This window comes from Cavia porcellus, unplaced genomic scaffold (assembly GCF_034190915.1).
Source record: "Cavia porcellus strain 051 isolate PalLab524CR breed Dunkin Hartley unplaced genomic scaffold, mCavPor4.1 scaffold_23, whole genome shotgun sequence".
In the NCBI taxonomy this organism is placed as follows: Eukaryota; Metazoa; Chordata; class Mammalia; order Rodentia; family Caviidae; genus Cavia; species Cavia porcellus.
This window is the reverse complement of record NW_026947506.1, coordinates 3,283,098-3,295,567: the sequence shown is the minus strand read 5'-3', so window position 1 is coordinate 3,295,567 and position 12,470 is coordinate 3,283,098. Positions and strand designations below refer to the sequence as shown.

Below are 12,470 nucleotides of genomic sequence, written 5' to 3'. Positions count from 1 at the left end.
TCCCAGGCTCCCATTCCACACACCTCGGGAACCATCCCAGCTCACCCAGCTGGAATACCGTTTCCTGGAAAAGCCTTCCCTAACACCCACCAACACCCACCCTGGGCAGGTCCTCGCTAAGACAGTGTAACTCTGTGGATCCCCGGGGGGTAGCAGTCCCCCACTCACCACTGAAGCCGTGATGTTAGTGAGGTAGCTAACATTCACCTCACCTCCACCACACACTGCCATGGAAGCACTGCCACACCAGCCTCCTGGGCGCTGCACCCCAGCACCTGGTACCATCAGACTCTAGTACCAGGAGGATCCAAAGGTACCTTTCCCTGAGGTTACAAGAATGATACCAGGGAAGACTGCAAGGAGAAAACCAAACAGGAAGTGTACAGAAAGCTACAGTGTGTCTGCTTGGACAGCTAATTTCTCAACCTTCAAAACCATCTGCAATGTCTAACACAAGGGTCAGCAAACACATTCTTAAAGGTCAAAGAGAAAGTTGTGGTTACTGCAGACTCTGTGGCAACCACTCCGCCCTGCCACCGCGGCATGAAAGGAATCCCGGGCTCTGCACACAGGCCACGGGCTGCATTCTCACAAGGCTTTGTCCACAGAAACACGTGGGCAGTCTGCAGAGGAGCATGCCGGCCCCTGTTAACCAATGGAAGACACGGCTTAGGCAAAATTAACCAAGTGTCAGCACAGCGAGGGGGCCAAGCTCTGACTCCTCTGTCTCTTGAAGGCTGTCACTTCACCTTCCTGGGCCTCTGTCTTTATCTACAGACTGAGGGGTAAGACTCAGGGAAATGCACTAGGCTTCACTTTGATACCCCATTCTTCTGCATATAAAAGACCAAACAGAAAAGACCAGTAGCTAGCAGAAAGGAAGACAGCAGTTCACATAAAGTCCCCTGTGCTAACTAATCCATGCAAAACAGATGCTCAGAATAAATACACAAACTGACAGTCACCAAATGTACAAAGGTCCAATGTCCAGCAAAACTAAAGCTGGGGCAGAGTTCCTGTCCCAGGTGAGCCACATCTCGGGAGCTGAGCAACTATGATTTATTCTTTTTCTCCTTTTGTGGTGCAGAGGCTGGAGCCCAGGACCTCTGTGCATGTTAGAGTGGTTAGATCTCAAAAGAAACAGAACAGAAATAGAGGACAATTAAAATAACCAAGAGAGGAAAAATACTCTACAGAAGCGCGATGTTTCTTTTTTAAAAGATACTTTCAATCAGAAGAAATCTAGACCTGTAATTATTAATGCAAAATGAAATCAAATAAATGCATTTATCATTAACACAACTAGTAGTTTAAAAGCATGTTCTGATTTGGTTTTTGTTTTTTGGCTTTTTGAGACAGGGTCTGGCTGAGCAGTTCAGGCTGACCCAGCCTGGCCTTGAGCTCCTACCAACCCTCTGCCCTCTGCCACCTGCGTGATGGGATTACAGGTACGCACCACCATGCCCAGCCTGACATGCCTTTATATTTTGTAATCTACAGAGAGCTGATCTAATATTATAACTGAATACTGGACATTCTTTTCAAGTTAGTATTTCAGAGTATTTTCTCTAGGAAATACAGTTAAAAATATTACAAATCGTACTCACTATGCCATGCATTTTTAAAAGGCGGGAAAAAATCTACATGCTGTAAAGCACGGTATTTCCCATTATCTTACTACCTCTGCAGTGCCATTCTTAGAAAGGAGTCATCTTTAAATCCCGTGTTAATTTACAGAAAATATGCATCCCACATACACATTTGCATACATAACTAATTAAACCCAATTATTATATCAAGAGTATTAACAACACAGGAATACTAAAACACATTTTGAGATCTCCATATAAAATCTATGATTAGCTAGAGTACTACAATTCACTAGTGAAAGATACATGAATAACTATGCCACAAGTTTAATTAATTTAAACTGAGTTTGACTAAACTATGTTACAATTCAATTTTTAAATCAATTTATAACTTATTAGAGCCAAACCTATTGATCTCAAAAAATTATGTTAATAAAAATTAAACATTTGAAAAATGCATCAGCAGTTGTGTTAGGCAGAGTAAATGCCCCCAACCCTATCCACGTTTTAACCCCTGGAACCTGCAATGTCAGCTCACACTGCACAGAAGAATCTCGGCTACAGGTGACGTCAAAGTTACTACGGCGTGTAGCAGAGGGAGCTACGGGTTACAGGGTGGTCTTGTGTGTTCAGGCAGTTTCCAAGGTGGTCCTGTGGTGACCCAGGCACCTGAACATCTGGAGGAGCCCTGCGCAGTGACAGGGCTCCTCAGGGAAGAGGGAAACAGAAGGCAGGCTCTAGCACTTGGGACTGACTGACTTTGAAGACAGGGCAAATCCATCACAGCAACAGGAGTGCAAAGCAGGCTTCATGAGAAGACGGCAAGATGCTAAAAAGTCTTGAATAACTTTCATCGACAAATGACAAGCTCAGGTGAAATTTTTGAAAGCCGCACAAGAATATGTATAGTTTTTAAATGGGCCAGTATCTTAAAATCTTCTTGTCAAGAAATTCCAGGTCCAGAAGCCTGAATTCCAGTGAACTCTTTTTAAATACTTATGAAAAAAGAAGTCAACATCAATTATATACAAACTCATTAAAAAAAAACAGGAAACATTCTTGTTTCCTCACAATGCAAAACCTGATTCCAAACATGCCAGAAAAAGAAAATGAAAACCACAAAGCGGAACAATCCTACTCATGAACATCACTACAAAAAGACATAAATAAAAGATAAGGAAATAGTGTCTATCAACATTAAAAGGAATAATACCTCACAGCCATCTGAATGTATTCTAGCAATGGAAAAAGGTAGTCTAGTATCTAAAATAAAGCAATGCAATCCACCAAACCAACGGGAGAAAAAAATGATTCAATTATTTCGAAAGATGTACCAAGCATTTGGCAAACACTGATACAATTCACAACAAAAAGTGAGCAAACAAAACAAAAAGGAACTCCATAACCTGGTAATCTCACTTTTCTCTCCCACTCCCCAAAAGACTTCAGTGGTGAACAACAGAGCTTCTTCTAAAATGTTATCAATATTCTGTTGGTCATCCTAACCCGAGGAAGAGAGGGGTCACAAATTATGATTACCTAGTATACACGGAAATTCCACAATAACCCACAGGCCAATTATGAGAATGATAACGTGGGATCATTTATAGTAGCAAAGTCAAAGATCTAAAATATGTACAACATTTTACAGAAAAGTATAAAACATTAGCAAGAAACACTGCTATAATCTAAACAACTGGAGGAATCAAATTGGAAAAATAACACAAATATGCCAGTTCTCTGCAAGCTGATATGATAAATTCAATGCAATTCCTTTCAAAACCACTCCAGGCCTTCACAGAAATTGACAAGTTCACCCTTATACTCAAAAGGGAATATAAAAAGCTAAGAAATCTTAGGGGAAAGAAACAAGATTTTTTGGAAGACTTACACCACCAGACATCAAAACTTTTCAAGCTACAAAAATCAAAACTGCGAAGCATGGTCAGGAGAACAGACAAGTAGACCGATTTGTACAGTCACTGATTCATGAGAAAGAAGACCCCTCAGTAGAACGGGGAAGGGGACTCACCGTACTCCCAAAGTTAACCTTGACCTCTGTCATGTACCATACACTAGTGAACTGCAGAAAGTTTAAATATAAACCAGTAATAAAGTCTTTAGCAGAAAACAAAGGAACATGTCTTTGTGACTTTAAGGTTCGCACGATTTTACAACAGTATTAAAAAATGGTAATAAGGAAAAACATGCTAACACTGTCTTATCATAAACAGACACTACTAAAAAGTTGGGCAGCCTAGAGTAGAAAATGTATTATACTCATAAATATTTTATGAACATGTATTATCTTACATACGTAAAATATTTATATCCAAACTGTATGGGGTTTCCACAAATCCTAAGAAACAGTGTAACCCAACAGAAGGCCCTGCACAGAAGAGGACACCCTGAAGGCCGATGAACGGGGTGCAGGTGCTCAGGGAGCAGCCACACAGGGGAACGACAAGCATCTCAATTCAATGCTGCCGTGCCCAGCCCAGGAGGGCACCCCTGTGAGTGCAGACACGGAAAGAGAAGGCCTGAAACACTCACTTCCTGCCACGGGAGCTGCCACAGGACCACCTTGGAAACTTCCAGAACACACATGCACACCCTGTAACCCAGCACCCCTGCTACATGCCACATCAACAGCAGACATGTTCCCCATAAAACACACAGCAGGACAGTCCCAACAACGTGGCTCTCCAGCAGCCAGTCACAAACTAAACGCCTGTCCCTGATGCTCTAACTAAAGGAACTGAGACAGCGAGCAGCCACGCTGATGGCTCCCTCTGTGCAGGTCCAGCACAGGAAAGCTAGTCTGCAGAGGGCCAGAGGCCAGCCAACAGGGCTGCACCGCTCTGTGCTGGGAAACGCACGGCCGGAGGACAGCAGAACTCCTGGGCTGACAAAAAGCTGTGTGACTTAATCTGCAGGACTGTCTAGCACATGCAGACGTCTGTCAAAACTGTCAGGCTGCCAGCAGGTCTATGCGTTGTGTATTATCTACTGTATGCTTATTATTGTATTTTACTGTATATAATTACACTTCCACAAAACTCTGCCAGCATGTAAGCCACACACACAGAATTCGCGGCCAGTGCTGTGGAAAGCACTCAGCCTACACACTGTGTGCTGGGGTCCACGCAGGTGAGACACTGCTCCTCAAGGGCTCTCCACGCTCCGTGCCCTGCGAGGAGAAATGCTCACTACGGGAACAGAGAGGCCGCGCAGGGGGTCAAAGTAAAACGTATACTCTGGCAACTGCACCTGCTGCCAACCCAGCCTAGGACAAGCTCTGTTGCGGTATGAAGGAAACTCAGAGCGGGCTACACTGGCTTCCCCGTTAGGGCGGACACGGTGACGGTCACAGAGGACGCACAGAGGACAGAAGGCGAACATCTGGAGACCGCACGCTAAGGACTCATTGCTGCCACCTGCTGGACACACGCTCAGAAGCCCTTCGACCACAGCACTGTACTGCAAGAAGTGCCGGCAGGAAAACAGAAGGCCCCAAGCTGCACGCTAGCCTCCGTCACGTAAGGAGGTCGAGATGCTTTCCTAAAATACAAAATGTGCACCCCCTCTATGCTTACACACTTGAAAAGCCTCCGGTAATGATGACTGTTTTTTCCAAATCACAGTATGTATTAATATAGAAAATTACACAGCCTAAGATCTACCTGATAAAGATTACTGACTTGATTCTCCCGAAAACCCAATGTTATATAAAATAACTGTGATGGGTCACTTTTAAACACATCAGTTACATTTTATTCACACGGCTCATTCATCTGCATTACTCATGCTTCTGAAAGCGGCTGGTATGAAATGCACGCCAGGTGGGCCAGCGCTCACTGGCAACCCGCTCCTTCACCTTCAGGAGGAGGAAAACAACATTTCCTGTCCTCCTACTGTGCTCTCCTGGGGCACACCAGGTTAGCGCGGCCAACCTGTTGGGAGCCTGAGCACGCCAGGCGCCCCTGCAGGCCAAAGCCGGTAACTGCATGGGCGAGACTTGCCAGGTCCTCCTTGGCATAGCCTCAAACCTGGCGAGACAGCAGAGTCCAGCAGCGTGGGTCACTAATGACAGCTGCCCGCTGCCCTAGAGAGCTGTCCAGACATGAAGGAGACCTTCTAGCCACAGCGGTATTCCAACCCAGCCTGGGGTCTCCAAGCAGCATGACGGCCAGGTCAGGCCGATGCTTCTGCTGTGGGCCCACTGCGAGCTCAGGGAGGTGGCAGGAAGCACTCCCGGGCTCCCCTCACCACGGAGGTCCCCAGGGCCCCAGCCTCGGGCACAGCCCCACTCCGCCTCAAGAACCGCTGGCCTGGCTGCTCCTGACCCATAGGGCACACAGGGTGTGTCCACATCTGAGTACCTGAGCTTACGTGTGTGAGCACACGAACGTGCAGAGTCACTCTCTCCCTCTTCACTGTGTGCTTTATGGGCCCTAACATACGTGAATTATTTTCACACTAGGAAAGCGAACTCATAAATTCAAACTAAATGCAGTACCATAAGTCTTCTTACAGTAAAGTAAACCAGCTGTTCCAAAAGGGCACATAAATGCATACGTACTATGCTGTTCATTTCAGAAGACTCATAGCTCCCAACGGGGTGGACGTTGCCAATGGGCTCCAGGCCCTCTTCATCCCACATGTACGTCCCGTCAGAGCTGTCGGACGGAGAGAGCTCGAATGAAGAGCCAGCTCTGTAATCCGTATCCGGAGATATTAAGTTATTCCCACAGGTGTGTTTTGCACATTCACTCCTGTCTTCAGTTGATTTAAAAAGAGATAAAAAAAGTTATTAATTCACACAATATATAGCTTATTTCTATAATATAAACTCTAATAATTTCATATATTATGCCAAAAAGGCTCGAAAGCAGTATTCACAACCACAGCATTTTCTAAAATCTAAACAATAAAAAAGTCAAAGTCTTAAAAATACCCTCCTGTAATGTGGACAGTGAACAGAAGGGAAGCTCTGCCATCTTTCACCTCGTAACGTGCCTGAGAACGTTGGTGAGGCCTCAGATCCCTTTACCACGTCTCCCGAGCTCACCTGAACTGCCGGCCGAGAGCCTCCTCCTGCTGCGGTGCGCACCTCACTCAGCCTCGCAGGGCCTCCCGGCAGGAGAACACCTGCTCTCGCAGCCGCGTCTACAGGACCGGTGACCAGCAGGACTTCATGTCCCTCTCTGCACCTGACCAGCCCTGCATTAAAGCACCTGCCTTCCTCCGAGGCCTCCGCTGCTCTTTATTCAGGACACATGGAAGCAGGCACCTGTGCTCCAGGACTTAGGGCCAGGGTCATCTACTATAAGGGGAAGCATTTTTTTTTTAAATCACACTTTCTTCAACTAAAAAATATACAAAGCTCTTCTGGAAGTACTAACTACAAAGATCAGTAAGAAAATCTGGGATATAACCCGTGTATCTCACTCGCCCTTTGGTATAGCTACGCTCTTACAAACAGCAGTGATCCTCTCCTACCGGGAGAGGACTGGCTTGGTGGCGTACCCAGCTGGGGTAAGTGGGGGAAAGTTACCCTGCGAGCACTGTCTATACTAAGTAAGAACGGCTGCATGCAAGGGCAAGACTGCTTTTACGGATTCCATTTTAGCTCGGACGAAAAAGGGGAGGGAGCAAAGTCGCAGGAAGATAACTGCTGTCCACTCTTTCACCCAGAATCCTCGGCCTGTGAAACTGACAGAATCTTGGAAATGTACCACACCCCCGAGATGTAAAAGTACTAGTATTATCTAGGAGAAAGCACATCAACTTAAGGACACTGATATTTACCAGATACACTTAGATCTAGCCATTCCTCGGCTTTACTGAAGTCCTTTGCATTTTCCTTAGGAGAATCAAAGGTATCCTTTGATGGCTCACTTTCGTGCTTCTCTTCTTTGAGAGAAATTTCCTCTGGAGTTATTCTAGTTCTGTTGGAATCTTCTATGTCTATAAAATCATCACTAAAGTCTTCACTTAAGTCATTCTTATCAGAAGAAGACAAAGAAGACAACGAAATATCATCCACATCATCACTCAGGTACCTAATCTTAGCATCAAGCTTCACGGTCTGCTGGCTCTCTGTTCTGTAACTTTCATTCTCAATGAGCTCTTGGTCCTTCTCGGCGGTGCTGCCCGTGGTCAGCTCTGCAGTCTCTTCCTCCACACACACGTCAGCGGGCAAATTTTTATTACCATCCACGGTGAGAGTCCCCGCAAATGGAGGTCGGCTAGCTTTCAGGAGGGAGGGGTGAACCATCCGGTAGCCCAAGGAGGACGTCAGGCCGGAGCCGTTTGGCAGAGCCAGCTTCTTCCCCCCCGGAGCAGCATAGGGCCGCCCGAAGCCGAAGCCCCCGGGCTCGTTCCTGTTGAGCGCTTCCGGCTGCCGGGAGCCTCTGGCCAGCATGCCTGACCGCAGAGGCACGCGCACGGGCCGCTGCTGGCCCGGGTAGGGCTGCGTGAGGTCCGCAGCCCTGTTGAAGGAATGTGACCTGCTTATGGACGAGGGGGGCAGGAATGAACTCTCCGCGGAATGTGAGAAACTCTGGGACCTCACCATCCTCTCACAGGGCGTGGGCTTACCGCTGTCTGGCGACTGCGCCAGACTCTCTCCAGAGCTGCTTCTGGCGGCACAGGGGTTTGCCCGAGGCCTCTGCATGCTGCTGGCGGACGGGCTGCCATAAAACCCACCAAGCGGTGCCCTCGGACCGCCGGCTGAAGAGAACGGAGTCCTTCCCAGTAAGGGGCCCTTGGGGAAGGTACCCAAGCTAGAGGGTCCAGAAAAAGACTTTGGGTTTAGTTCTTCTGTGGATGGCACGAACATGGTAGATGGCTTTGCTATCTTTGATGTGAATAAACAAGCACTTTGCAAGCCTCCTCTTACTCCATTTTTATCAAACCTTCCTGGAATGGGAGCATGCTTTTCAGGACCGATTGATTTACCATGTAAACTTCGAGGATGACCAGGTCCTTCAGCACTCTGAGCACTAAGCTGGCATTTACTTGCTTTGCTCCAGTGGAATGAATGGGCCAGTGCGCACTCAGACCCATGGTTTCTGACGTAACTGCCCACATGACCGCCCTTAGACGTGCCCAGCAGACTAGCAGCTGGCCCACTGGGCGCTGGCTGCAGTGTACTTCTCACAGGGTTTGCTCCATACTTCGGCAACTTGGAACCCAAAAATGTTTTGATCTGTGTTTTTTCTTCCATGAGCTACAAGGTGCATTTGTTCTTAAAATTTGTCAGAACCTACGGAGAAAAGAAAAAGTAAATTAAACATTCCTAAGGATTATTACACAGATCCGTGAATATATATGCAACTACTTTTAGAAAAACTCAAAAGCTATCATTTATGATCTCTACAAACCCCACAAGCAATGAAGACGCTAACTTAACCAGCAACTTTATGCCAGAAGGAAACATTTTTATACTTTTAGAAACTTGGCCTATGGATGACAGGAAAGCCAGTAAATAATAGAATTAGATTATCAATTTGAATTTTAAAAAACGCTTCTATGGTACATTGTCAATTTCCAGTCAATGAGTTGACATTTTGAGTCACACTCCCCTTAAAAAACATAAACGTGATTTTATATTTTTAAAAGACCCACATGATCTTACAAAACCTGGAATATATTTGTAAAACTTTACTAAAGCCATGTAACAGATGTTGGTAAAGAATACAATAGCCTCAAGACACTTCTTCTGACATTAGTGGTTGAAATATCTATCAACTGTCATTTTAAGTGACTTTCTCAAGAGTTTCCATGCAGTAACACAAATAGACTACAGTTATTGCAAAGGTGAGAACACACACTGAATAAAGTGGATTCATTCATTAATGTCAATACCTCAAACGCACTTTAAAGAATACAAAACTACAAACACAAAAAGGAAAATGTACGCACAAGAGCATAAAACTAGTAGCTGTTTAATACATTAAGGCATTCCCTATGATGAGATTATAAAGATGCATAAATATTGAAATGTAAGGGAAATACCTGCTATCTGCTCGTATATAAAACTTCTGTGAAAACACAGAGGAAAAAAAAAAAAAGAAAAGAAAATATATACCTTGGGTCACTTTTCTTGGCATATTTTTATAACACTGTTTTTAATTCGTTAAGACTTTTAAATCTGGCCAAATGCCAGGCATGGTGGCACATGCATGTAATTCCAGCACTTGGGAGGCTGAGGCAGGAGGATCAAATGAGTTTGATACCAATCTGGGCTTTTATAGTTCAGTGAGTTCAAAGCCGGCCTGAACCACATAGTGAGCCCTGTCTGAAAAAAAAACAAAAAAGAGAGAGAGACTCCCTTATTCTTTAAAAAAATTATTTAGTTATTTCTTATGTTTGTTTTAATTAAGGGGAAAAATTTTAAAAATTAGGATATGTAATAGTAACTCTTTTTGATTTCCTATTAACTTGGTTTGAAGTCCTGTAATACTCCCACGATCTTGTTTTGACTGATTAGACTCTGTTCCATTCTGTATGATAGTATCAAGTTTGAGGGTATAGGCAACTACTTTGAAGGCAATAAGATTCACTAAGATGCCCATTCTGGTTTGACTATTGTCTCCTTTGGAAGCCCTGTAATGTTTACAATGCTTAAGTTTTATTGGTCTTGTTCTCTACTGTTTTGTCCAACTTTATAATATCTAATGAGATAGACAATTCTTTTTAAGGAAGCGAGACAACGTTGATAACCATTGTTGATAACCTTGTACTCTGTTCTACACTATATGCTATGTCTATCCTTGGTTTTGACTGACAGCTTTGTTTTGCCATATTTGACTTTATTCTCTCCCCCCAAAAAAAGTAATAAGAACTAAGGAGTAATAAAATCCAAAATGTGTAAATTTTGTTGTAAAAAAGAGAGGGAAAAAAAAAAGAGCTCTAACGGATATAACAGCAAGTATGTTTAGGGGTGTTAAATAGCTGACTATACTAATGTTTTTGGATCATTGAACACAGCTATTTGCAGTCTCTCTGTTTGAATGTCCACTTTGTATTCTTTGATACTGTGATTTGAGCAACTATTTCCAAGATGATAATATGTAATCTATTAATAGGTGATTTCTTACTGTTATGTTTTTTTTTGTAGTTCTGTATTACGTGTACCCTTACACCATTTTGTTTTGTTTTGTGTTTTTCTCTTTTTCCTCTTAAATAAAATTAAAAAAAAAAAGAGAGAGAGAAAGAGAAACCTGGCCTATGAATTAGTTTCTAGAGTATGTAAGTTTTGTTAATTATGTCAAAAGTACACAGAGAAAGATCATACAAACTTTTAAGTAACGCAGTTACATAACATCTTGTCCCGAGCTGTTAATACTGTTAAAGGAGTGGAAAATATATTGCTGTATGTATAAAGTGCTAGCTGTGGTCCAGTAGTACAGTCTAAACCAAGAACCTATAAACTTACACAAGTAACAACGGGAAGAAAGAGCCTGCACTGCACAGGATGGCCCAGAGGGTCCCACTGCTGAGGGCAGCACTGTGGCCACAGGGAACCACAGAAGGCTGGGCTGCCCTCCGAGAAGCGCGGGCGCCCCCGAGACGGCTCCACATGTCTGCCTTCTGTGCCTCCGCTCAAGCTGCAAGGGCACCTTGGAGGTGCGGCCGTCGCAGCCCAGAACTCACTGCCTCCATTTTCCGTCAGCCTCGTGTCCGCCCTGTTCGCGCCCTGCAGTAACCCTGCTGCATCTGCCCGGTAAGCCTGGCCCTTCGCTGTGAAGGGAAAGCAGAGAGCCGCCTCCTCCTGTCCCGGCACGCGCGAGGACACCACGTTCACCTTCCTGCCTCAGTGAGGGACTGCATACTACCAGCACCTCCAGGGTCATCACTCAGAGGCCCGAGACGAGCCGACAGACGGACACACTGTCCTGCAAGGTATCTGAGGCTCTGCCGCCTGGGGACAGTGCTACAGTATGTGGAGTGTCCTATCTCCTATCAGTAAACCAGCTGTGGTGGTGCACACCGCAATCCCAACAGCCTGGGGGCCGATGCAGCAGGGTTACGAGACTGCGCCCAGCCGCTGGGGATACGGCGCGGTGAGAAGCCACTGTGTCCAACCCCCAGTACCAACAAGACAAAATTCTATCAATAATAGTCGCTGACTTCCAACAGCTCCAACACAAACAGCTACGACATCAGTGACATCAGCTGTCTGCAGCTGGGCGCTGAGGCCCAGCCAGTCTGACGGTGCACTGCAAGGCACCTTCACCTGCTTCTGTGTGAGCTGCACTGCACTCAATGTGACCATCACTGCCTCAGAGTCCAGCACCCTTCCTCCAACACATGCTTGAACTTTGAAATAAAATAAAAGACTATGAACCAGCCTCATCTTGGTAGCTGTGCTATACCCAAAAATATGCCACCTATTAAGTGCAAGCACCAACAATCTGGAAAAGCACACGTTGGCCGCGTCACCTGACAATACACTCTTCTCTGAAACACTGCAATGCCTTCTCTGAGCCTTAATTCAGTGATGAGCTAAGACAATACCTGGTACAGGGCCTGGAGTCAAGAGACTTCCTGTCAGTTTCTGAAGTAATTTTTAAATTACACTGCTTTTCAGAATTGGTATAGGACATTTGAAACAATTTTCAAAACTGCATACAAACTTCCTTTTTAAAGATACAGTTTTTTGACTTCCGGGAGAACATGGCAGACAGATAGCAGCAGCTACGGAGGCTCTCTGAAAGACCCAGCTTAGAATCCAGGAATGGTGCGGAGTGAGGAATTCTAAGCAAGAGAGGAGATATGCCCTGCTGACCCAAGAACGAACTGGGTTGAGGGAAACCAACTGGGAATGCAATCCTGGTGCTATAACAGGAACAGATAAAGCCTCAGCGTGGA

General features: G+C 45.2%; 1 protein-coding gene across 12 annotated transcripts in view; it reads right to left on the bottom strand.

The window, feature by feature from the left end:
* The window catches only part of Ccser2 (coiled-coil serine rich protein 2), a 136,951-nt gene that overhangs the window by 95,206 nt on the left and 29,275 nt on the right, over positions 1-12,470 (bottom strand). For 11 of the 12 annotated variants that reach the window (XM_063233713.1, XM_063233710.1, XM_063233718.1 and 8 more), the window contains 2 exons: positions 7,401-8,859; positions 6,172-6,368 (listed from right to left, as the gene is read on the bottom strand). In XM_063233713.1, the coding sequence (XP_063089783.1) occupies positions 6,172-6,368; positions 7,401-8,820 (1,617 nt within the window). In that variant the 5' untranslated portion in view covers positions 8,821-8,859. Of the gene's footprint in view, positions 1-6,171; positions 6,369-7,400; positions 8,860-9,684; positions 9,891-12,470 lie in introns of all 12 variants that reach the window. The other variant, XM_063233712.1, reaches the window with a different exon arrangement.